At 39.4% G+C, this 27475-nt stretch overlaps 1 protein-coding gene across 3 annotated transcripts in view; it reads right to left on the reverse strand.

The window, feature by feature from the left end:
• Nucleotides 1–3032: 3032 nt before the first annotated feature.
• FRMD3 (FERM domain containing 3) overlaps nucleotides 3033–27475 on the reverse strand; it is a 310655-nt gene continuing 286212 nt past the window's right edge. For 2 of the 3 annotated variants that reach the window (XM_082695238.1, XM_082695240.1), the window contains one exon: nucleotides 4657–8382. In XM_082695238.1, coding sequence (XP_082551364.1) covers nucleotides 7787–8382 — 596 coding nt within the window. In that variant the 3' untranslated portion in view covers nucleotides 4657–7786. Of the gene's footprint in view, nucleotides 3257–4656; nucleotides 8383–27475 lie in introns of those variants that run through there. The other variant, XM_082695239.1, reaches the window with a different exon arrangement.

The following is a 27475-nucleotide window of genomic DNA, read 5'->3' on the forward strand; positions in this document are numbered from 1 at the left end:
ATTTAAGATTTCTAATGCTGTATCTTCAATCACAAGGGAAATCTATTTTATAATTGTCTACTTGTTCATAATCGACCCATGAAAGTTTTTCTATGACAATAGTGGGGGGGAGGTGTTTCCTTGTGAGGATCTTTACATTCAATCTCTATGTCCAAGCCTGTAGATATTTATTTTGCAATGTTGCAATGATTTTCAAAAACCAGAAATGCTAAGCTCTTTGAAGAATTCTAATGACTGTCTGGTATAGTTTAATGTCTAGGTGTACACTCTTATGTTGTGCTGAGTTACTAACAGAGCTGACTGCCTAAGTGGGGGCAGTTATCGTTCCAGTGCTCAGGCCAGAGTTGATATCTGTGCACATATTTCAGGATGGCTCCAGAGATTGATGGGCAAGCTGGCCTCTCACCATGGGGTCCAGTGCCACCCCGTGTCTGGAACACCCCCTTTTTCCAGGGCTGGCTTCTGCTGCAGCTGCCTCCTTTGCCATTAATCTGGGATGGATCAGGTTCTGGTGCAGGAAGTCCCCTCAGGGGCCCCTGGTACCTTAGACTGCCCCATGAATGCATGTGTGCATGCCTGGTGTCCAGGCCAACTGCACAGTATGGCAGTGCCCACAGTTTCCTGACTGTCCCATGGGACTTTGTTGTCCCATTGGAGACACTTCATTGTCCCATTGGACTTCACTTACAAAATACAACTTCAAATATAAAAATTATTAAGAATTTCAAGGCAGTGATAGCAGAGCATTAAATCAGACCTTTGAGAGCAGGGCCCTATACAAGTTCACAGGTTACATGTCCATGAAACCACTCCTGAACCCAGTAGTTCTCAACCAGGAGTGATTTTGCCCATCACAGATGATGGCCTTAGGTTCAAATAATGGACAGTTCCATTTGGGCCCCTGAAAGTAAGAGTGACAAGACACATTAGCACCCAAAGTAGGGTCCCACCCAGGTTTGGCACTCTTAAGTACAGAGAGCTACCTCCTCTCCTCTCTAGAGTGGTTTTCTAGTAGAATCTCCTTGGAGACACCAGTGCTGGGCTGTTCCTATGCCTGCTTTCAGCTGTGCTTTCCTTCACTGGGAAAGACAGCCAACTTGAATCATAGGAGGAGTATTAACAGCAATGGACTTGGAAACTGTCCACCAGTTGGGACTTTGTTGCCCAAGTACTCCAAGATGGGTTTGGTTTAGGGGGAAATGGGAGGTGCACTGCTGTACACAGTTTTTCAGGCATCCAAGTCGTTTGGTAGCTCTAATATCCTCAACTGGTGGCCTCAAGGTCACTGCAGGTGCTAACATCCAGTGGCAAAAGGGACAACTACACTTAGTCCAGGGCTTGGAAGGGCTACAGATTATATATCCAAATTCTTATCTAAACTCCATTAGCCAGAGTCTACCCAAGTATGCAAGGGCTGGGAAGTATAGTCTAAGTCTGTGCACAAGATGAAGAAGAAATTGTTTTGGTATTCAGCTGCCAGTCTCTGCCACAAGAAATTCACAAAATGGGAGACTTGCAGCAAAATGTGTATAATGTGTCCCCAGGCCTTCTAAGATAGCCACGGCAACACCTGGTCTGTTGAGGTAGACTCCTGAAGGGCCACTTTCTAGCTGTGATTCCTTGTGCTTGATAATATTTGGTTCACATTACATCTTATGTTCTGGGAAGAGCACACATGGAGCATCTAACATCAAACAAGGGCCAAGCTGGCCGACATTTCTCAGTACAAATGATCAAGTTGGCTTGTACGTACTTGGTATGAACAGTTGCTCGCACTTAAACTCATCGCCAGTGTTCTGTATGTGCAGATTAGAAATGGTGAATTCAGAACTGTGGAGGTAATGGGAACATTGAGATCATTCTATCTAACTTTCTGCCTGCTTCACATTAGACAAAAATTTTAACATTATAAATGGTGAATAAATCAAGTGTGTAGCATTAAATATTCAGTGCAAGTGGCTCATTTAAAATAGTGGCCTGTGTAATTTATAGCCTTACACCAAACCACATGATAGGGCAAATTTTGGTAAATTTCAATCTGATTTTTCACAGCAAGAAGGAGAATATGAGTATCAGGATTATTATCCTTCCCCATCTTTGTCAATATTTTAGAGAAAGAATCTGGAGCGGTTGGTGAAACCTAGCTGAGCCAAGCCTTACAGGTAGAGTGTCTAGAGTAGTCCTAGCTTGTACCTGATGTTGTGACATAATCATTAAAATTACGTCCTTTCACCGTCAAGAGTTCTGGTTTGGATGATAAATTGCCCAGGAACCCTGTGACCAGGGAGCGGAATGTTTATGTGGCCACCACTGTTCAAGGTCCAGTTTATAATTTTGCAGAACCAACAGGTCAGAGTTGTCAGGACACTTGGGCTCATCCGGAATGGGAGGAAGCTGATTCTCACCAAGGAAATTGCAGGAAATTGATTCTTCAAAAAGAACGCTGAATTTTTTAACTTATTATGAAGACTGCCAAGCAGAGTAGAAACGAGTGTGGGTTTGTTCGTGTGTTTTCTCCCTTGAAGAATGGTCTCCTCAGAAAGCCAATTTTCATGATCATTATTCTTGTGGATGAGGAGTTTCAAGGTGACCAGTATGAGTTGGATGGGCTACTGTAATTGGCAAGACATGTTTCAGAACTTTATACCACAGAAAGTATATCCTTGCTCCTCCTAAGAGTTTTTGCTTTACAACCAGGAAAGTGTCCTTGGTTCTCTTTCCAAGGAGATATTTGGAGTGAGCATCAGCTATGGGTAAAGAATAGGGATGTGTGGTGCCAACTAACCTCTTGTTCTTTACTAATATTAAGTCTCAAGGTCCCTCTCCCACTTGCAAAGCTGGTCAGGGCCAGTGGCAGTAGTAGATATCCCCTGATGCCTGAGGTTCAGCCAGAAGCAGCCTTCTACTTTCTTCCCTTACTGGCAAAACTGGAGGTTGCAAAGACCCTAAATATTCTTGAGTGCTCTTAGTGTGAATCTTGCCCCCCAGCCACCACCCTAATTCCCAGTAGACGATAGACACCAGGGCCAGGAGAGGATTAAAATCAGTTTTATTAATGGATTGGAGAACACAGCTGGGATCTGAGACCCAAGTGAGGGCTTCTTCTGTCCTCTCTGAAGTGACGACGGCTGAGCCCACTGCATGGGGCTCACCAAACTTACCCACCCATCACAGACCGAGGCTGGAAGGTGGAGAGCCGAGTCCTGGCTGGGCCCACCACGGGCAGGTCCTGCTGGGTCTGTTTACTGCATGTAGACTGGAAGCCCAAAACAGGTCCAAGAGAAAGAGAGAGAGAGAGAAAGAAGCAGGAGGAAAAGTAAGCAGGGACCTTTAGTACATGATCTCCACCCAGTACTTTCCTTCTAGGCTGGAGTTTAGTTAGGAGAGCTTTTCCCTATTTGGCTAAGCAAGGAATGGAGGAATAAGGACAAGGGTTTCTCCCACGAGGTGAGATTGGGTCAGGAGCCCAGACTGCTCAAGGAATAAATAACCAAGGGCCACTTTGTGTGAACCTTCCAGTCTGCAGACACTAAGGCAGACAAAGGTGTTGGCTACAGCTGCTGGAGCTGGGACTTTAGGTCCCTAAGTCACCTCATACCTGATTAATAACCACAGAATTCTTTTTCTTGCCTGTAGTCTACAGTGTGGACCTCTGACGACCTCTGAGTGAGAACTCGACAGAGCTCCCCTGCCACAGCCTACCCAAGGTGGATGAAATGGATGAAGGTGATCAAAAGGTACAAAGTTCTAGTTATAAGTAAGTTCTGGCTGACAGACAACATGGGGACTCTAGTTAACAATCCTGTACTGCACTGCAAGTTGCTAAGAGAGCAGATCTTAAAAGTAGTCATCACAAGAAAAAATTTTGTGCTTCTGTGAGGTGATGGATATTGACTAAACTTCCTGTGCGATCATTTCACAACATGTACCTATATCTAACCTTATTGTATACCTGAAACTAATACAATTTTGTCAATTATAGCTCAGTAGAACAGAGATTGACAGACTTAAGAGGCCACAACAGCTGACGTACAAATTGGCTTGACATCCATGGTGTTCCTACTGTACAGAGAGCCCCTTTTGCTTCATTCACAGTAACACCTTCTGATTTAGCAGTCAGGGATGGAGTTGTTAGCTTTGTGATAAACCAGAGCAGTGGGCCTTTCAGGCCATGCTGTATGGAGGAGAAGACAAGAGTAGAAGAATAAAATTCTTCCGGGGTCCACGAACAGATCAAAGTTTCATGGCAAGTGCTGGAGAGTTGAGTCTGATGTAGCTCTCTCTGGCCCCAAAAAGCACCCTTTTCTGCCAGAACTGATGACCTACTAATTTTTAACATTCTGAAATCCTTCCTCTTATCTATAATGAAGAACACCTCTCATCTACTTTTTCCATGCTTTGCTATTTTCTAGTTATCTTAATGCTGTAGCTATCTTTTACATTCAGGTCCATTTTCAGTACACTCAATATTCCTGATTTTAGCCTGAATGATTTCTGTAAAGGATTAATTCCCTCCATTACCTGTGATTTTTTTTATTTCATTCTATCACCATTCAAGGGTGACCTCATTCACGGTCCTACATGGTACCTTCCTGTAGTTCCAACAAAGTAAAGTTGCATAAATAGCCTGAATAAAACTAAATGATTGCAGAAACATTTTTCCCCAGAGTATTTTTATTAGGGATTCCTGCCACCATATTAACATATAAAACAATCTGGATGTTGACATAGAAATGCAGATCCGACTATACAAAGATAAGGCTCCAATCACAGGTAACATGGCCCCCATTTCTCTAGTATTTCAATGAAATCACCTTTTGAATTCTTCCCAGAGTTGTCTTTATAAATATTAGACAAACCACAAAATATATTCCAAATACATAACATTTTACAGTATGTTCCAAGCACAGACAGAAATACACGATACTTTACCTACATTTTTTTTCAAGATCCAACTTGCATTAGCACTAAAGACAAGATTGTGTGTGTATATGTATTTGCCATATATGTGTGTATTTAAACCACAAATGTACACATGGTTGCTTTCATGGAAAATTGAAACCTTTGAGACTGTGGGTTTTATCCCATGATATCTGAGAGGGAACAGGAATAGTAACATGTCACAAACTCCTCAAACTGGGGAAAAATAAACACAATTATGTATGAAGGGCATATCAGTTGTGTGTATACAAATACACACATATATACAGATTCATATATAAACACAGCTATAGTGATAATATGGTATATACATATACTCACACACTTGCTTTGAATTCTGTATCTCACTATATTATATACTCTCCATCTTTGGAAGCACTTTTCTCCGCTTTTGATCTAGGCAGCTGGAGACTCTCTCCTAACAAAATTAAGTGGGTATTTCTAAAATGCTGATTCTATTCTAAATGCCACAAAATGGCATTTCAGGATCCCAGCTTTATGTTTGGTGGCAATTGCTTAAATTCAGTAGACCCTATTCTTTTAACTCCTTCGCTTACAAATATTTCTATTCAGTTTCTGCCTAAAACAGATGTTAGCTGGAAATGTTAAAATATATTGATTACTCCCCAATATACATCTGCAGGGTTGGATTATGGGTAGTATTTATCCTGTCAGTATTTTTCAGGGTTTTATGATGGGCAATATATTACATACTTCCATAATTTTAAAAAATACTACTTTAAACAGGTAGGTGCTAGGTTTGTTATGGTTAGAACTTTAAAGGAAATGATATAAAGCATGATTACAAGAGGGGGGTAATTTGGGGCAGACTACACTGCTGTGCCCTTTTGTCAGAAAGTGAGTTGGAAGTCATGACAAAGGGGTAAAAAAAAAAAAACCTTCAATTTCAAAGCTGGCCATTTGAAACTTCCAAAATAAGCTATAGAAAATATATTCTATGTTGGTATCAAATTTCAGGTATTAAATATTCAATAAAAAGCAAAATAAATCACTGAAAGCACATGGGAGAGAACACCTTACAAACCTAACAGCAATGTATATTCTAGTTAGTTCAACTGAAGGCTTTACTTTTAAAATTTATTTTCAAACTTATATGTCAAATAGAGCACCCAGAGTTCCATGAATGGTCAATTTAGAAATGATGCTAATGGTGGAGTTGGAGCATCTATTATGGTTAAGGAGAGAATACAAGTGCCCAATCTCTTTGTAAATGAAGGCAACAGAATATTCTCAATCCATGGAGAAATCCCAATGCACTATGCCCTAAACGCCACACTCTTTTCTTGCTCAATTATACCACAGTATTGGTAAGTACTCTGCCCAGGGAAGCATCAGAACCTTTCTTTCTATTGTGGATCTTATGGTATGAAGGAAGGTACTAGAACATTTGCTTCCTCTGCTATCGGGTTAGGGAGTCATTTTACTATTTCACCCAAGCTGAATGAGAGATCCTCTAATGAGTCCCTTCTACTTTCTTAATGGAAGCCCCAATTAGGAATGAATTAAGATCTTAAGAAAACCAGGGAAGGAAAACAGGGTAACAGCCACCAAAAAGGAAGATCACCAGCATTTATCAAAAAGCCACACTTCATTCTTTCCATATCTTCTCTCCCTCTTTCTCTCTTACACACACTTCTTTTGAAATTTTTCCCATTGAATCAGTAAAAGGCATGAGGGACCTGAAAAATACGCCTTACAGTTTCTCCTCTTTGACTTAGATCCACTTAAACATATACCCATCAACTTGGACAGCAAGTGCACATTCTTTACATCATCCAATACCCATGCATCACTACCACTTTGGTAAAAGATGGTTTGCCTACCACCCCTGCACAGCAGCAGCCTCACCAAACTCCTATTTTGCTACTTGCCCAGTTCCTATCTGTGTCTACTCTTGGGTTAATATACAATAATAAGCAATTACCTAGCATAACTTTTAACTGTTTTCCCTTTAAAAAATGTTCTTTCCAAACCAAAATATATGGATGGAATGCAAATGAAGGGAGTAAATCATCTTGTCCAAATACTTTGAAAAAATGGACCGCCCTGTGTCCACTTGAGTCTTCCCAGTTTCTACATCCTCCAGTTCCATCATCCATTTCAAGAGCTTACTTACTACAGTGTCTGCCTACCTCATACGCAGGTAACAACAAATTATGCAATTGGTTCAGCCAAAAATATTGTAAAAAACAAACCAGTGCCAAAACATTAAAAAATTCCTGACATACCCTTTGTGCATTAGTCTTAAACAATCTGTACACTTAAATAACTCCAGGAGGCTTCTTTTTTTGCTAAAAATTTACCAAAATATTTTGAACACATAAAAATATTTTTAAAAAAACAGAAAACAAAAGCCCAGCATAAATTTAGTTGTATAGGCATCGGTTAGAGGACATTGTTTTCACTAAGGATTATATTCAAAAACTTTCTCTTGGGTTGTTATTAAAATTCTGATCCAGAACCTTACAATGGTGCTAACTATTAAAAAAGGGGGAAATCGAATTCAGCTCAATGTATTATGTATTATGATATAATAAAGAGTATGTCTGTAGTATAATAAAAAATAAACATGTTTTTGGTTACTTAAAGGCCATCTTCCTGACCTATAACTAAAATAACTGTATTTGACTTGAACTTATTTAACTGCAGTGAATTATGGAAAGCTAACTGAAAGTTTTCAATAATCCGTTATGAGTGAGGAACACCTGTTCATGGCCCCATGACCACGCAGAACCAGGCATTTTCAGAAAAAGACAGAAACAAAAACAAAAAAAGCAAAGTCACTAGTATTGAATATAGCCCTTAGTCATAGGAGATACGAACTTTACGAGCAGCCCAGCATGTAGAGAATGAGGTTGACTTTGCCAGCCAACCACTCCTTTAAAGGGCAGTAGTATTCATAGTGAAACTGCTCAAACTCTGGTGTCTGGCGGATTTCACATAAGAAGGAGAGATCAATACCTGACTCCAAAAGGAGGAGGAGCAGGGGGAATACAAAGAGCAGGAGCCCCAGGCCCACCACCAGGAGCCTGGAAAAACTCTTGACCAGTGGGTTCACCCGAATATGGCCTCTCAGAATGTCATAGCTCCACGACAAAGCTTGGTGAGCCTCCTTCAGCTCTTCCTCTTCGGCCATCAAAAAGGCATGTTCATCCGCTTCCAGTTCCTCAAAGGAATCTGTGTCTTCTCTTTCCAACTCTAGCCTCGAAGGACAGTCAAAGAGCATGTCAATCTCATCATCATCCACGGGGGTGGGGAGCAGGCTGGCACTTGGGTTGTACGCCAGTTCCGAGATGGTCAGGGGCTCTTCTTTGATTTTATCTTCCTCTTCATTTGGGGGGTTTTCATACTCCCGGGCTTCCTTCACTGGCGAGCTAGAGATCAGAGGGGCAGAAACATCTTCTTTGGGTAATGGCACACCTGTAAAAAGAGACATTTGGTCCCTTAATTTTATATTTCAGGTTGTTTTTTTTTTTTCTTTCTTTGTCCTTCCCACAAAGATCTAGAGATGGAAACTAACAAAGAAAAAAGAAAGAGAAAGAAAAAAGGGGGAAGAAAAGGAATTCAAGGAATCCATGAAATCACTGTGTGGAATGCTGACTTTTAACAAGGTACTTTTAGTAAAAGACCCCTAAGTTCAACATGCTAAACCCCAAATAAGCAACACATCTCAAATGGTTGGCAATATTTGCAATATTGATGCATACAGATAGGGTCTGCAAGCCTCCAACTTTGGTCATTTCTACAAGAATAAGAGGACAATAAACCATTATTGTAATTTTGAATGGTGTCTTTTAGAAGTCAACAGTTACTGTACTACCTTAGATAACAAATTATAGAATCTCCTATTCAATGACAGCCTAATTTTTATGTATCCTAGTCTTCATCCAGGCACAAATGAGTGGTTTCTAGTTTTATAGAACTGCACTTACATACATACTGTAATCATGTGTGCACAAACTTGCATCTTGCTCTTTTCATTTAACATTTTAACTTAGACATTCTCCATGTTGAAATGAACTCCCATAGTATTATTCTTAGGCGGCCAAATTCTCTACTAATGCAGTAAATTTGTTGCTTATTGACAAACATTTAAATTGCTTTGCAGTTGTAAAAAAAAAAAAATGCTAACAGACACCTTTACATATAAAAGCTTTTTTACCCTTTTGTTTGCGTTCATTTGCCACAAATAGATACCTGAAAGGAAAATCGCTTGGCCAAAGGGTAGGCATGTTATTTCTTAAAGTTTATCAGGGGAGAGCGGTTTCTTAGCTCGTCATGTCAACAGAGGGCAAATGGAGTTGCCTAAGGCTGCTCATTTTGAGTCTTGGGTTCTTAGTGGGAATTAAAAACTGGCTTTATCAAAGCCATGTTCCTCAAGGTGGATCTACAGGGTGATACAGCGGTAGCTGGGTGCATTAAGTATTAACTACTACATTTCAGGATTTCTAAGACGTGCAAGAAGTGATAGACTGGACTTAGCTGTTGTTCCTGTGAAGGGAAGCACACAACCATCCTGGACCAGGTACCAAGGAGAGAATCCTGGAGTGTGGGAGCAAGGCTAACGCAGCCCACTACACCAAACAGAGCAAGACCGAGCACTCTGGAAAGGTAGGTAGAGGTGTGGTTCTATGCTGGCCCTCGGGCCCCTTCCTGGCCAGTGACCTGCACCATGCTGCACCAAGAGCCCAGGGGTGATATGATATCCAGCACTGTGGGTTGCTTCAAGGGAGCTGGCTTTGCTTCATAGGGATTATAGGGGAATCTGTGGGGCTCAAAAACTGGGAATCTGATTGGGACAGAGCACCAGGGAGGGCGCTTCTGCCCTTGGATCTGGGCAGAGCAAGTGCACACCTGCAGGGCCCAAGTCGTAATCCCAAGTGGTGGTTCTGGTTCATTTGTAGAACTGAGTCAGCAGAATAGTCTGACCCCCTGGGAAAACAACAGGGTTCAGGTCTGCTTACTTGGGTCCTCAGAGGAGTTTTATCAGCCTGAAGACTGGGCTGTCCCTTCCCTGGGCAGAAAAACTGAGTCCTAGCCCTACCCTCTGTAGAGCCTGGCTCCTGGTCCTTCTCAACCAGAAAGCCTGATGGAGGAAACTCAAAGTTGCCTGAAGGGGGCTCTCCTAGGTAAAAGGGTTGAGTCACGGTTCGAGGCTGTGGAGATTAGTTCCCAGACCCCGTGTGGCAGGAAAGGCTGGTGAGAACAATTGTGAGGTACGTGACTTGGCAACACTCAGGCTGAGGGATAGGTGGGTAGAGCTGACTGCCTTCAGAACAAAGCAAGGGTTACTGTTCAGCCAGAAAAACTGTGGCATGAGTTAGCCTGGGTAAGGACAGCAAAGAGCCTTACTAGCCTTGTAGCTGCTTCTCCTGCTATGTCCAGGCAGGGAAACTAATTCATAGCCCCCTCATGGGTGAATAAGTTTCAGCCCCCTGCCAACCAAGGAACCTCCCTAGAACGCTTCATATATTAAGAGCCCTGTTCACAGAGAGCACAGCCTGTGGCTTTCCTTGTCTGCAGAGCAAAACTGGTAGCCTCACCCACCCAGAACATCCAGTACACACTCTTGCTTGATTCAGGTCCCCAGACAACAAACTATGCAGGCCCTGGGTCCTGTCTTACTGCCCTGGCAAGTCAGGGAAGCTAATTCAGAACCCCACTTTAACTGCTGAGTGTAGGACCCGGTCCTGACCATCTAGTAAGACTACCCGGGGAATCCAGGCAACTGCGGTGCCCATCTTACCACCTCGCAGGGGCAGGGAACCAAGCCAGCAGTCCTATCCAGTCAGTGGCCCACCCACCCACCCATGACCTCAAAGCCTGAACACCTGTCATGCCCCAAAATAACCCCTAACAGTAGATCACCTGCCCAAGGATGGTACCAGTGTACACATTCAGAAACCCAAACCGAGCTGCTAAAGAGCTCTCTGCCCAAATGAACCTGCAAAGACTCAGAGATCACTTATCATTTTCAGATAGGAAAATAGTTCACTGGTGATCAATCATTACAATAAATCAGGTAAATATGACCACATCAAAGCAAATTAAGGCACTAATTACTAACCCTAAAGAAACAGAGATCTCTGATCTGTCAAAGATTTCAAAATAATCCTCTTAAAGAAGTTTACTGAAACACAAGAACACATAGGTGGCTAAACAAAATTAGGAAAATGAAAAATGAACAAAATGAGAAGTTCAACAAAGAAATAAAAACCATAAAAAATATCCTAGAAAATAACCTGGAAAATACAGTAACTGAACTGAAGAATTCAGCAGAGTGCTTCAAAAGCACACTCGACTATGCAGAAGAAAAAAATCAGCAACCTGGATGATTGAACAAATTATCTAGTCAGAGAATCAAAAAGAAAAAAAAGAAAAAGAACAGAACTTATGGGATACAATGAAAGAAACAATCTTGGCATTATGCTAAATCAAGAAGGAAAAAAAAGATGGAAAGTACATTTAAAGCAACAATGGCTGGCCTTCTGGTCTGAGATAACCATAGAGGGAAATACTGAACTCACTTCCTCCGCATATACACCAAATATACAGGTAGTGATAGAGCAGTGCCGATGACCTGAGGGCTGAATGAACAGCTTCTGTACAAAGTGATCGAACACCGAGAACGGCAAGAGCAGTGGAGATGCTGTAATGCAAACTGCACAGGGAAGGGACAGGACTGGGGGACTGTGTCCAGATTCATTGCTCTGGAGCACAGAAAGTAAACTGTGGTTAAGAGAGCTTCTAGAACTCTGTCAGAGGGCAGCAGAACTGCTGGAACTCTCTTTGGATCAGAAGGTCTGGCAAACGCCATGGTTTACATTCCCCCTCCACCTTGACAGCAGAGATCCAAGCAGGGTCTGGATAGACTAGCCAGCCTGCTACCCCAGCCAGCCCTAGGCACCTAGCCCAGACCAGTCTTTCATGCCTTGGGGTACACAAAAAGAGGTGTGATTTAAAAGTGCAGCAAGGATATAAAGACCCAGCCCTAGAACTCTGCCAAATGTCAGGAGAGCTGCTGGAACTCTTTCCAGATGAAAGGGGCTGCTGACCACCAGAGTTGACAATTCCCTCCATCTTGGAGTAGAGGCTGGGAGTCCTGGCTTACTGCCTCATTGGATCCTGGGATTAGCCTACACCACCTCCAGTTGTCCAACCAAAGTGGCCCCAGCACAGCACATTTGAGATATGCCTAATCAGTACTCACTACAGCTCCACCTGTCCCACCAAGGTATCACAGGAGCAAAGCACCCTGGACCTATACCATTCAGCTCCAGATGACGTGTTAGGACAATTGTCTCACACTTGCTTCAGGTCCAGCCACCCTAGCCCAGGGCACACCCTGCACAAAACACCCTGGGAACACCCAGCGAACACCCAGCAAGGACCTGCCTCAGTTCCAGCCACCTACCAGGGTGCACCCTGGGTGAGCATCCTAGGACCTGGCTTGTACCCACTTCAGCTTCAGCTGAAGTGTTTTGTCAGGGTGCCCTCAGCAGAGAGAGCCCTGGAACCCTAGCCCACACCAGCCACTGCCTGAGCCAGCCAAAGGAACCAGGAACAAACAGTTTATACAGGGGATGACCATACACAAGACCATGCCTTTGTGTTTGGAAGAAGCAGTTGTTGCACCTAATTCATGGAAACAAACACAGAAAGTCAAAATAAGGAGAAAGAGGAATATACTCCAAACGGAATAACGAGACAAAACCACAAAAAAAGAACTAAATGAAATGGAGATAAGCAATTTACCTGATGAGTTTAATGGTCATAAAGATGCTCACTGGCCTGGAGAAAAAAGTTGGTGAGCTCAGAACTAAATCCAAGAAATGAAAAATATAAAAAAGGACTAATCAGAGTTGAAGAATACAATAATTAAAATGAAAAAATACACTAGAGAAAATCAACAAACTAGTAGATGCAGAAGAATGGACATATCAGTGATCTGGAAGACAGGATTAGAAAGAATTTTTTAAAGTGAGGACAGGTAAAGGGATCTCTTGGTCAATAGCAAGCAAACACACAATCATATCTTAAGGGTTCCAGTAGGAAGGGAGAGAAGGGATAAGAAAATTTACTGTAAAAAATTAGACCTGAAAACTTCCTTAACCTGTGGAGCAAAACAGACATCCAGGTTCAGGAAGCAGAGAGAGTTCCAAACAAGATGAACCCCAAGGAGGTCCACACAAAAACGTAAAATAATTAAAATTTCAAATTATGAGCCAGAATTTTAAAAGCCATGAGAGAGAGAGAAAGAGAAGTAACTAGTTACAACTAGTACAAGGAAAAACCCCATAAGGCCATCTGCTGATTTTTCAGCAGAAACTGTGACTATATCATGCCACTTTCTCCTGGCCTGCAAAGTATTGAAAGGAAAAAACCTATAACCATGAATATTCTACCTGGCAAAGTTATCATTCAGAAATGAAGGAAAATTAATGGGGCTCCTGGGTGGAGTGGTTAAATGCCCAACTCTTGGTTTCTGCTCAGGTCATGACTTCACAGTTGTGAGATTGAGCCCTGCATCAGGCTCCATGCTTTCCCTCTTCCTCTGTCCCTCCCCTGTTCTCGCTCTCTTTCAAGTTAAAACAAAACAACTGAAGGAAAAATAAAGAGATTCTTGGAGAAGCAAAAGTTAAAGAAGGTCATCACCACTAAGCTGGCCTTAAAGAAATGCTAAAGGCCTTTAAGTAGAAAAGAAAAGGCCATAATTGAAAGTAAGAAAATTGTGAAAGAAAAACAATTTTCTAACTAAAAGCAAAAATCCAGTAAAGCAGGTAGAACAAATACTTACTCACCAAAAAAAAGAAAAAAAAAAAAGGAAGAAGTAAAATCAATTTTATCTTAAAAGTTAAGGGGACTCACAAAATAAAAGGGTATAAAATATGACAACATATACATAAAAAAGTGGAGGAGGGAGTAAAAATGAAGTTCTTTTAGACTGTGTTCCAAACAAGTGACATCAACTTAATATAGACTGCTATATACATAGGATGTTATATATGAGCCTAATGGTAACCACAAATAAAAAAACCTGATATAGGGGCAACTGGGTGGCTCAGTCATTAAGCAGCTGCCTTCAGTTCAAGTCATGATCCCAAGGTCATGGGATTGGGCCCTGAATCAGGCTCCATGGTCACTAGGAAGCTGCTTCTCCTTCTCCTACTCCCCCTACTTGTGTTTCTTCTCTTGCTTTGTCTCTCTCTGTCAAATAAATAAAACCTTAAAAAAAAAAACCTGATATACACAAAAAATAAAGAGAAAGGTAGTGAAACTCTAGAACAAAAGAAAATCATCAATCACAAGGGGCAAGAACAAGAGATAAAAGGGAGAACTAGAAAAACAATCAGGGGGCGCCTGGATGGCTCAGTGGGTTAAGCCTCTGCCTTCGGCTCAGGGTCTTGGGATCGGGCCCCACATCGGGCTCTCTCGGGGAGCCTGTATCTCCCCCTCTCTCTGCTTGCCTCTCTGCCTACTTGTGATCTCTGTCTGTCAAACAAATAAATAAAGTCTTAAAAAAAAAATAAAAAAACAAAAAACAATCAGAAGTCAATTAGCAAAATGTCAATAGGTATGTACTTAAATGTACATGGTATAGTAATTAAATGTACATGGTCGAATGCTCTGATCAAAAGACAGGGTGGGGCGCACCTGGGTGGCTCAGTGGGTTAAGCCTCTGCCTTCGGCTCAGGTCATGATTCCAGGGTCCTGGGATCGAGCCCCGCCTCAGGCTCTCTGCTCAATAGGGAGCCTGCTTCCCCCCTCTCTCTCTGCCTGCCTCTCTGCCTACTTGTGATCTCTCTCTCTGTCAAATAAATAAATAAAATCTTAAAAAAAAAAAGAAAAGAAAAAAGAAGACATAGGGTGGCAAGATGGATAATAAAAACAACAACAAAAACCCAACCCATTTATATGCTGCCTAAAAGAGCTGCTCTTCAGACCTGAAGATACATATAGACTGAAAGTGAAAGATGGAAAAAACTTCCATGCAAATGAAAGTTAAAAAACACTAAAGTATTTTAGTGGCAATACAAAAAAGTATTGCCACTCTGGCTATTTTTTTTTTTTTTAAATCAGACAAGAGAGACATTAAAACAAAGACTATAATGAGACAAGGGCATTATAAAGGATAAAGGGCTCAATCCAACAAGAAGATATAACAATTGTAAATATGTGTGCAACCAATGTTGGGGCACCTAATATATAAAGCGAAGATGAACAGACACAAAGGAGTAATTGACAATAATAATAGTACAGAACTTTGACATCATATTTACATCAATGGAGAGATCATCCAGGCAGAATATCAGTAAGGAAACTGTATCTTTGAACAACACATAAGTCCATGTGGTCTAAATAAATATATACGTAAGAGAATATACATTTCCTTCAAGTACACATGAAACATTATATGAAATAGATCACATTAAGCCACCAAATCTCAATAAACTTAAGACTGAAGTTGTCATGCATTTTTTTCTAACCATAGAGGTATGAAACTAAAAAGTCACAAGGGAAAAATACTGGGGAAAACAAACAAACAAACATGTGGAGGCTGATCAATGTGCTACTAAACCACTGAGTCAATAGAAATTTAGAAGCACATAGGAACAAATTAAAATGTTCAAATCTTTGGGACACAGCAAAAGCAGCTGGAAGGGGGAAATTTATATCAATATAAGCCTACCTTAAGAAACAAGAGAAATTTCAAACACTCTAACCTCATCCCAAAAGAACTAGAAAAAAACAAAGTTAGTTGAGGGAATAAAATAATAAAAACCACACATAAGTGAAATAAAGACAAAACAACAGCAACAACAAAAACACAACAGAAAAAAATCAAACTAAGAGTTGGTACCTCAAAAAGATAGACAAAATTGATAAACCTTTAGCCAAACTCACTAAGAAAAAAGAGAGGAACCAAATAAAATTCAGAAATGGTAGATGAGAAGTAACAACTGACAACACAGGAATACAAAGGATTATAAGAGACAACCACAAAAATTATATGCTCACCAATTAGATAATATAGGAGAAATAGAAAATCTCCTAGAAACCTATAATCTTCCAAATATGAATCAGAAATAGAAAATCTGAACAGACCAATAAAAATAATGAAATGGAATTGATGGCCATAAAACTCCTGGCAAACAAAAGCCCAGGACCAAATGGATTCACAGGTGAATTCTACCAAATATTTGAAGAAGAGTTTATAGGCATTCTCTTCAAATTATTCCAAAAAAAAAAAATGGGAGAGGAGGAAAGCTTCTAAATACTATTATGCAAGGCCAATATGATCTTGAACAGACAGACAGTACAAAAAAAACAAAACAAAGCAAGCAAACAACACCAACAGAACCATAGGCCAATTTCCCTGAAGAATACAGACCCAAAAATCCTCAACAAAATATTAGTAAACCATATTTAATAATACATTAAAAAGATCATTCACAACAACCAAGTGGGATTTATTATGAAGATTTATTCAGTATTCACAAATCAATATGAAATACCACTTTAAGAAAATGAAGGATAAAAATCATATCTCAATAGATGCAGAAAAATCATTTGACAATGTACAATACCACTCATGATTAAAAACTCTCAACGAAGTAGGATTTGAAGGACCATACCTTAACATAGTAAAAGCCATATATGAATACCCACAGCTAACATTATACTCACAATGATGAAAAAAAGAGCATTTACTCTAAAATCAGGAACTAGAGAAAGATGTCCACTCTCAACACTTTTATTCAATATAATGCTGGAAATCCTAACTATAGCAATCAGACAAGAAAAAGAAATAAAATGCAAGGAAGAAGAAAAACTTTCACTACTTACAGATGACATGACATGATCCACAGAAAACCCTAAAGCCTCTACCAAAAACAGCATATATTAATTTAGTAAAGTTGCAGGGTACAACATTAATACATAGGTATTGCTTTTGTTCACTAAAAATGAAATAGCAGTTGTTGCTATTCACTAATAATGAAACAGCAGAAAGAACACAATTCCATTTACTAAGTGTACTAAATACCATTTTCAGTTGCACCAAAATGAATAAAATACCTATAAGTAAACTTAACCAAGGAGGTGAAAGACCTGTACTCTGAAAATTATAAAACACTGATTCAAGAAATTGAACACAACACAAACAAATGGAAATACAACACAAACAAATGGAAAGATATTACATGCTCATGGATTGGAAGAATATTGTTAAAATTTCCATGCTACTATAAAGCAATCTACAGATTCAGGGAAATCTCTATCAAAATACAAATAGTATTTTTCACAGAACTAGAATAATCCTCAAATTGGTATCAAACCACAAAAGACCCTAAATAGCAAAAGCAATCTTAAGAAAAAAAGAAGAGGGTGCCTGAGAGGCTCAGTTGGTTAAGTGACTGCCTTCAGCTATGTTCGTGATCTGGAATCCCAGCATCGAGTCCCACATCAGGCTCCCAGCTCAGTGGGGAGTCTGCTTCTCCCTCTGACCCTGCCCCTTCTAATGCTCTCTGTCAGTCTTTCTCTCTCAAATAAATAAAATCTTTAAAAAAAAAAAAAGAACAAAGCTGGAGATACCACAATTCCAGATTTCAAGATACACTATACAGCTGTAGTAATCTGGCACAAAAAGAGACACATAAACCAACGGAATAGAATAAAGAGCCCAGAAATAAGCCCACAATTATACAGTCAATTAATCAATGACAAAAGAGGCAATATACACAATGGGGGAAGAGGGAGAAACAGTCTCTTCCCAGTGCTGGGAAAACTGGAGACATGCAAAAGAGAAACTGGACCACTTTCTTACATCATACACAGATATAAACTCAAAATTGAGTAACAAACTAAATGTGAGACCTGAAAGCATAAAAATCCTATGCCTTAGCATTTTAGTAGGTATGTCTTCTGAGGCAAGGGAAACAAAAGCAAAAAGAAACCATTAGATGTAGATCAAAATGAAAAGCTTTTGTACAACAAAGGAAAACATCAACAGAAGGAAAAGGTAACCTACTGGAATGGGAGAAGATGTCTGCAAATGATACATCTGGTAAGAGGTTAATGTACAAAATATATAAAGAATTTGTACAATGCATCACCTAAAAAATAATTTGACAAAAACTAGACAGAAGATATGACTAGACATTTTTTCAAAGACGACATACAGTGAAGAGACACATAACAATATGTTCAACATTAATCACCAGGGAAATGGATATCAAACCTTACCACAGAGGTTATCACCTGTCAGAGCTATCACCGCACACCTGTCAAAGGGCTAGACTCAAAAAGACAAGAAGTAACAAGTGATGATGAGGATGTAAAGAAAAAGGAAACTTGTGCACTGTCGGTGGGAATGTAAATTGGTGCAGCCACTGCGGTTCCTCAGAAAATGAAATAGAGAAATACCGTATGATCCTATAATTCCACTACTGAGTATTTACCCAAAGAAAATACAAACACTCATTTGCAAAGATACATGCATCCCCTTCATGTACTGCAGCATTATTTACAATAGCCAAGATAGTGAAGCAACTCAAGTGTTCCCTGACAGAGGAGTGTATAAAGCAGATATGGTATATATACACCACAGAAAATTAATGAGCCATAAAAAAGAATGAGGTCTTGCAACAACAAAGATGGATTTGGAGGGCATTATGCTAAGTGAAATAAGTCAGAGGAAGACAAGTACAAAATGATTTCACTTATATATGGAATATAAATAAACAAACCAAAAAGCAGGAAGAGACCCATAAATACAGAGTACAAATTGATAGCTATAGGGATAGGTTGTATAAAATGTGTGAAGGGGAGTGGGAGATACAATCTTCCAATTATGGAATAAGTCACAGAGATTAAAAGGAGCATATAGGATAGGGATTATAGTTAATAATGTTGTAATAGTGTTGTATGGTGATAAATGACAACTACACTTGTGGTCACCATAGCATAATGTAAAGAGATGTCAATTGTATACCTGTGACTAATGTCACATTGTGTGTCAACTATAATTAATTTTTTAAAAAAGTAACAATGGTGGAAAACTTCCCCAACCTGGAGAGAAATAGAGATCCAGTCCCAGGAGACCCTGAGGACCCCCAAATAGGCTGAGCTGATCTGACCCCCAAATAGGACCCCCTGAATAGGCCAACACCCACTTACATAACTGAATTGCCAGATGTGAAACACAAACAATTTTAACAGCAGCAAGAGACAAGAGAGAAGTTATATACAAGGGAAATCCAATGACACTATTGGTGGATTTTCAACAGCTACCCTTCAGGACAGAAGAGAATGGGATGACATATTCACGCTACCTAAAACAAATAAACAAACCTGTTAATCAAAAATGCTATATCCAGTGAAGCTGTCCTTCAGAAATGAAGAAGTTATAAAAACTTTCCCAAACGAACAAAAGCTGAGGAAATTCATCACCACTAGAGCTACCTTAAAAGAAATGCTAATGGGAACTCTTGCTGGAAATAAAAGAATACTAATTAACATAAAAATTTAAAAGGCAGTGTAAAACTTACCGGTAATGATAAAACACAGTCAAAGTTGGATTATGTGGTATAGTACAGTTGGATCATGATTCACTTACAACTTTAGTTTAAAAGTTAAAAAACAGGGCGCCTGGGTGGCTCAGTGGGTTAAGCCCTACCTTTGGCTCAGGTCATGATCTCAGAGTCCTGAGATTGAGTCCCTGCTCTCTCTCTCTGCCTGCCTCTCTGCCTACTGGTGATTTCTCTCTGCCAAATAAATAAATAAATAAATAAATAGTTTAAAAACAGTGAAACTAGCCATAACTAAAATAATCTGTTCTTACACAATATAAAAATATGTAAATTATAACAATAATCTAAAATGTGAGGGAGAGCAGAAGTCAAAGTGTAAAGTTTAGGAATTCTATTAAAATTGTTATTATTTTCAAATAGGGTGTTATAATTTTAAGATATATTTATTTAAGTGTGGCACCTGGGTGGCTCAGTCAGTTAAGTGGCCAACTCTTGGTTTCAGCTCAGGTTATGATCTCGGTCCTGGGATCCAGCCCCACACTGGGATCTGTGTTCAGCGGGGAGTCTCCTTCAGGATTCTCTCTCTCTGCTCCTCCCCCTACTCACATACACACACATAATATTCCTCTAAAATAAATACATCTTTAAAAAAAATAAGATATTTTACATAAGCTTCATGGAAACCACAAGGGAAAAACGTGTAGTAATCACACAAAAGAACATGATAAAGAAGTCAAAGCCTCCTGATACCACAAGACACCAAAACATTAAAAAAAAAAAAAAGCAGGATAAGAAACAAGGAACAATGAACAAAATGGCAATAGTAAGCCCTCACTTAACAAATATAATTACTTTAAACATAAACAGATTATCCAATCAAAAGACATAGAATGGCTAAGTGGATTAAAAAAATCAACAATATACTACTGATAGGAGGCTCATGTTATCATTAATGACACAAACAGACTGAGAGTGAAAGGAAAGAAAAAGATATTTCAAGCAAACAGTCACAAAAAGAAAGCAAACTGCCTCAGTCAGTTACACAGCTACCTTTGGCTCAGGTCATGATCCCAGAGTCCTGGGATAGATTCCTGCGGCAGGCTCCTTGCTCAGCAGGGAGCCTGCTTCTCCCCCTTCCTGCTGCCCATCCCCCTGCTTGTGCTCTGTCAAATAAATAAAATCTTAAAAACCATAAAAACCTTAGCCAGTAAAAGATCTCTATTCTGAAAATTAATCTCTATTCTTACATGAGACACAAAAGTCTCATATGATCCCTTGTATTTCTGTGGTATGAGCTGTAATGTTTCCTTTTATAAAGCTGGCATTCCCCTGATAATAAAGTCAGAAAAGGACACTACCAACAAACTACAGACTAACATCCCTGACCAAAAATTCTTAGTAAAATAATAGCAAACCAAATCCAGCAGCACATTAAAAGGATCATTCACCCTGATCAACTGGGAGCTACACTTGGGATTTAAAGGTGGTTCAACCTGGGATGCAAATCAATCAGTGATACATTACATTAATTGAATGAAAAAAGAAATCCTATGATCACTTTAATAACTGCCAAAAAGCATTTGACAGAAATTCAACATTCATTTATGATAAAAGACTCTTAACAAATTAAGTATTGAAGGAATGTACCTCAACACAATAAAGTTCATGTATGATAACCCTACAGCTAACATCATCCTCAATGATGAAAGGTTGAATGCTTTTCCTCTAAGATCAGGAACAGACAAATGTACCCACTCTCACCACTCCTATTTAATATAATACTGGAAGTTCTTGCCAAAGCAGTCAAGAAAAATAAAAGGCATCAGAATTGGAAAGGAAGAAATAAACCTGTCTCTATTTATAGATAACATGATTTTATAAACAGAAAATCCTAAAGACCCAACTAGAAAACTTAGGTTCAATCAAAGAATTCAGTAAAGTTGCAGGATATAAAATTAAAAACACAAAAATCAGTAGCATTTCTATACACTCAGTTACCTGAAAAAGAAATAAAATAATCCCATATATAAAAGCATCAAAAACAATAAGATACTGGGGTGCCTGGGTGCCTCAGTCAGTTACACAGCTACCTTTGGCTCAGGTCATGATCCCAGAGTCCTGGGATAGATTCCTTCGGCAGGCTCCTTGCTCAGCAGGGAGCCTGCTTCTCCCCCTTCCTGCTGCCCATCCCCCTGCTTGTGCTCTGTCAAATAAATAAAATCTTAAAAACCATAAAAACCTTAGCCAGTAAAAGATCTCTATTCTGAAAATTAAGATACTGATCAAAGAAATTGAGAGGACATAAATAAATGGAAAGATATCCCAAGTTAATGGATCAGAAGAATTAATAGTGTTAAAATGTCAATACTACCACCCCACATCGGGCTCTCTGCTCAGTGGGGAGCCTGCTTCCCCCAATCTTTCTGCCTGCCTCTCTGCCTACTTGTGATCTGTCAAATAAATAAAATTTAATAAAATAAAATGTCAATACTACCAAAAGCTTTCTACAGATTCAGTGCAATACCTATCAAGCTTCCAATGGCATTTTTTTTTTTAAGATCTTTATTTGAGGGAGAGAGTGAGAGCACCAGGGAGAAGCAGACTCCCCACTGAGCAGACAGCCTGACTCAGGGTTCAATCCCAGGACCCTGAGATCATGACCTGAGCTGAAGGCAGAGGCTTAAACAACTGAGCCACCTAAGAGCCCCTCCAATGGCATTTTTTTTTTAATGGAAGAAGAGAAAACAATCCTAAAATGAATATGAAACCAAAAAATGTGTCAAAGAGCTGAAACAATCCTGAGAGAGAAGAACAATCATACTTCCTGATTTTAGTAACATATAGTAATCAAAATAATCTGGTACTGGCATAAAATGAACAAAAGTACTGTGGAACACAACTGAGAGCCAAGAAATAAACCCAAGCATATCTGATCAAGTAATATTTGACAGTGGAGCCAAGAATACTCAATGGAGAAATGATAGTCTCTCCAATAAAATGGTGCTGGGGAAATTGGCTATTACATGAAAGAAGCTAGACACTGTTCTTATACCACTCACAAAAATTAACTCAAAATGGATTAAAGACAAACATGAGACATGAAACCACAAAACTCCTAGAAGAAAACATGGGAAATAAGCTCCTTAATATGGGTCTTGGCAATGATTTTCCAGACATGACACCTAGTTACAAGCAACAAAATAAAAGGTCAACAAGACTCTGTCACACTAAAAAGTTCTTCCCAGCAAAAAGCACAATCAACAAACTGAGAAGACAACCTACAGAATGGGAAAAAAATATTTGCCAACTGTGTATCTGATAAGGGGTTAATATATAAACATATAAAGAAATCCTACAACTAAATAGCAAAAAAACCCAAAAACTAATAATCCAATTATAAGTGGACTAAAACCCTGAACAAACGTTTTTCCAAGAAGATATACAAATGGCCAATAGGCACATGAAATGATGGTCACTTATATTCTCAGCAACTGAATTTAAAAACGAAACCTGGGGAAAAAATCAGATTTATGGTTACCAAAGTCAGTGGATGGGGGGAACTGGAAGAAAGGGATTAAAAGGTGCAAACTTCCAGTTACAGGATAAATAAGTACTAGGAATATAATGTAAAACATGATGACTATAGTTAACATTACTATATGATATACACAAAAGTTATTGAGATAATAGATCCTGAGAGCTCTCAACACAAGGACAATTGGTTTTTTAAAAACTGCATTTATAAGAGACAATAGATGCTAACTAAACTTATTGTGGCAATCATTTCACAGTATATGTAAATCAAGGCATTATACTGTACACTTTAAGCTTATATAGAGATTTATTCTATATTTCAATTCTACCTCAATAAAACGAGAGGGGAAAAAGATGTGCAGAAGTGAATTACTGGTTTTATCTTTCAAAATTCAACATTTTCTTCATAGTTCTAGTATATACCATTGAGCAACATATATGAAAAATACCATAAAACACCTAAGCCATACACAAGTTCCAACAAGCACATGAAAAAATGCTCAACATCCTTAGTCATTAGGGAAATGCAACCCAAAATCAAATAAAGATAGCACTTTATACCCACTAGGATAGCAATTATTTACTTTTTAAACCTGAAAATGCAAGTGTTGATAAGGATGTGGAGAAATCAGAACTCTCATACTGATGGGGAGTTTACAAATGGTTCAGCCTCCGCGGAAATCAGTTCGGCAGTTCCTCAAAAAGTGAAACAGAATTACCAGCAATTCCACTCCCAAGCATATGCTCCAAAGAGTTGAAACCAAGTGTTCAGGCCAATACATGTAAACAGATGTGCCCAGCAGCACTATTCCAGTAATCAAAAGGTGGAAACAATCCAAATGTACCATCAGTGGTTGCATAGACAAAATATGGTTTATCCATACAATGGAATATCATTCAGCCATAAAAGGCAATGAAGTAGGAATACATGCTATGTGGACAAGTCTCAAAAAATGTATGCTAAGTGAAAGTAGACAGACACAAAAGGTCACATAATGTAGGATTCCATTTATCTGAAATATCCAGAACAGGTTAGTTCATAAAGACAGAAAGCACAGTGGTGGCTGCCAGGACCTGAGGGAAGAGTGGACTGGGGAGTGACTGCTTAAATAGGCTTCATTATCCTTTTGGGGTGATGCAAATCAAGAGTTGGATGCTTATCTGACTGTCTCTCACAGGTGCCCCAAGAATAAAACTTAAAATTTTTTTTTAATTTTATTAATTTTTTAATTTTTAATAAACATATAATGTATTATTAGCCCCAGGGGTACAGGCCTGTGAATCGCCAGGTTTACACACTTCACAGCACTCACCATAGCACATACCTTCCCCAATGACCATATCCCCACCACCCTCTCCCAACCCCCCCTCCCCTCAGCAACTCTCAGTCTGTTTTGTGAGATTGAGTCCTTTATGGTTTATTTCCCTCCTGATCCTATCTTCTTCCATTTTTTCTTTTCCTACCCACCAAACCCCCCACGCTGCATCTCTACTTCCTCGTATTAGGGAGATCAGACGATAGTTGTCTTTCTCCAACTGACTTATTTCGCTAAGCATAATACCTTCTAGTTCCATCCATGTCATCGCAAATGGCAAGATTTCACTTCTTTTGATGGCTGCATAGTAAGAATAAAACTTTTAAGTGAAGTTACTTAATAACTAAAGTTTTATAAGTAAGACTCTTAGTTTTGGCTTGGGTTGTGGTCACAGAGTCATGAGATTGGGCCCTACCCACATCAGGCTCTGCGCTTTGTGCAAGTCTGCTTGGAGAATCTCCCTCTCCTTCTGCTCCCCCTCCCCATGCTCACTCACATTTTTTTTATATATAAAATAATTTTTTTAAGAGCTAATATTCTTAGAACTCGGGTTGCTTCTCTAGAACACAAGAATAACCACATAAGGCTAGCAAAAGGATTAAATGAAGTTATGAATGTAAGTATTATCTATGGCAAAAATGCTATAGAAATTAGATGTTACTATCTTGCCAAAAATCATTAGGCTAATTTGATCTGCTATCAAGCAACATCATTTTATCAATAGATCAGTTTTCTAACAAGTCCACTATTATAGAGTACAAGGAGAATTTCATTACATTTGGTTATCCATACTTTCTCAGTTTTCTTTTTATGATAGATGCTTGAATTTTCCCATACACCTCTTCTGGTGAATTTTAACAAGAATATCTAAAGAGATCAGAAATGCTAAATTAGTAAAACTTACCTACACTGCTTTATTAAAATTATTTTTACTTCTTCCATATATGAGAAGATGCCTGGGAGTCAAGATGGCGGAGAAGTAGCAAGCTGATATGAGAAGATGCCTGAATATATTCACAAAGCTCAATGGCTGACAAAATTTTTTGAGGTGAAATGACAGTAATATAGGAAAAGGAAATAGCTTTCAAATTTATGTAATTATATAGCCCTAATTAAAATTAAGGAAAAGATGTAAACATATAGGAAACAGTCCATAAAAGTTAACTATTATAATTATATATTAGTATGATAACATAACTATGTTCTAATGCCATTATTGTCATTTTCAATTTGAAGAAATACTTAATGAAGTGAAATAGCAAGAATTCCAAGATGCTGATGGAAAGGACCAGCCACTGATGATAGGCAGATAATGTGCCTGCCATGTACAGCTGGTCAGGTTGCACACTGCCTATTCCATCTAACAATGATTCATACAATGCCAATGTGATGGCACTCCCTAAAGATAAGCCATGCACCACAAAAGAACCTACTCAGCAGGACTTTGACAATGAAGAACATTCTCAGTGACAGCATCTCAGTGCCGAAGGGAAAATACAGAGACCTTTTAAGTATACAGCAAAACTGGTGGCAGGTAAAAATGGAATAAGTATTGCACACATTTCCATTCAGAAATCAGCCCCTCTATTAACTGGACATAGGACAGAATCCAAGTACTACAGCCAAGAACACCAGCAGCTTGAGTGCGTACAAAACAGCAAAAGAGACTGGTTCATGGTCCTTATCTGGTTTGCCTGGGTGTGGTGATTTTTGTGGATGAACCAATGCATTATCAATTGTTACCAAACTAAACCTCCTTAAATGAAGATAACACTAAATCCTAAGTAAGTCATGAATTTGCACAAGGGCTCAAAAGTGTATAGAAAAGAAAAATGTTAGAAAGCACTGTAGAGTCAATATGGCAATAGGATAAAGTAACGGGTCATCTGTCATTTGCATTTATCTACACCAATGATTTTGGAGTTTGGAATACTTGGGGTAACTTTAAGCCCACTTGGGAACAAATCTATTTAGAGTCTCCCAATGTCATTGCTGTCATTGGCCGAAAGAACTGGTTTGCTTTGCAGGAGATACTCCCGCAGCCCCACTCCTCGCCCCCTTCTCCCCCGCTGCCACCACCGTTGGCTTCCTGACCCTCACCCTGTGAGAAACCTACCTTTCTCGGTGTGGGAAGCTTTGGGAAATGGCGCCACTGAGATCCACTATTCTTGTTCCCTGTGAGGCACCCCAGGTCACCCTGTGCTGATTCCCAACTACAGAATGCCTTGAAACTATGCAGAGCTAGGATACACAGAAAGTGGCACTGCCCTTTGTCAGGAAGGTGGGTGCTTAAACCATCGAGGCAGGGTGCCTGGGTGACTCAGTGGGCTAAAGCCTCTGCCTTCGGCTCAGGTCATGATCCCAGGGTTCTGGGATCGAGCCCCGCATTGGGCTCTCTGCTTGGCAGGCCTGCTTCCCTTCCTCTCTCTCTCTGCCTGTTTGTGATCACTGTCTATCAAATAAATAAATAAAATCTTTAAAAAAAAATCAAGGCTGTTTTTGGAAGTCCAATGATTAGAGGGGCCAGCATCATTTAGTAGGTGTGGGTCAGGGATGCCAGACATCCTACAGTATGCAAGATGGTCCCACAAAATGAATCACTTATTTTGCATCCCACATAACTTCAGATGTCTTATCAAATAATACCCATCTAGCAAAAACTTACTTAGATAATGATCTGAAAATATAACCTGTCTCTATTTTACACTTAAGCTTAAAGCATCCGGGTATGATAAACAAATTTTGAATTTTTTAGGCATACTAGCACTAGGTAAACTGAAGGGAGTTTTTTGCCAAGCATTGTTTATCTGTTCGGGATGTCACATCACTGCCATCCAGGATGCTGACATAGCAGCAAATACTCTCCGGTCTCTGAGTGGTGCCCTCGATGCCCACGTCTCACCACTGCTTTCACATAGGAACCAGCATTCCACTCCATTCTGCCTCCCATTGAGTTAGATTTCAGAAAAACCCTTAAAAAGACTTACTATTTTATTATAAATTACTTCTAATGTTTCCTAATATTACAGTGAAAGCGCTGATTTGACTTTTAAAGTTATGTGTAAATTGACTCTGTTTTCTCAGTTTCATCTCAGGATCGTTACATTACATCTTTGTGTAGGGAGAACATTA

This window comes from Mustela nivalis (assembly GCF_964662115.1).
Source record: "Mustela nivalis genome assembly, chromosome: 13".
Taxonomy (NCBI): domain Eukaryota; kingdom Metazoa; phylum Chordata; class Mammalia; order Carnivora; family Mustelidae; genus Mustela; species Mustela nivalis.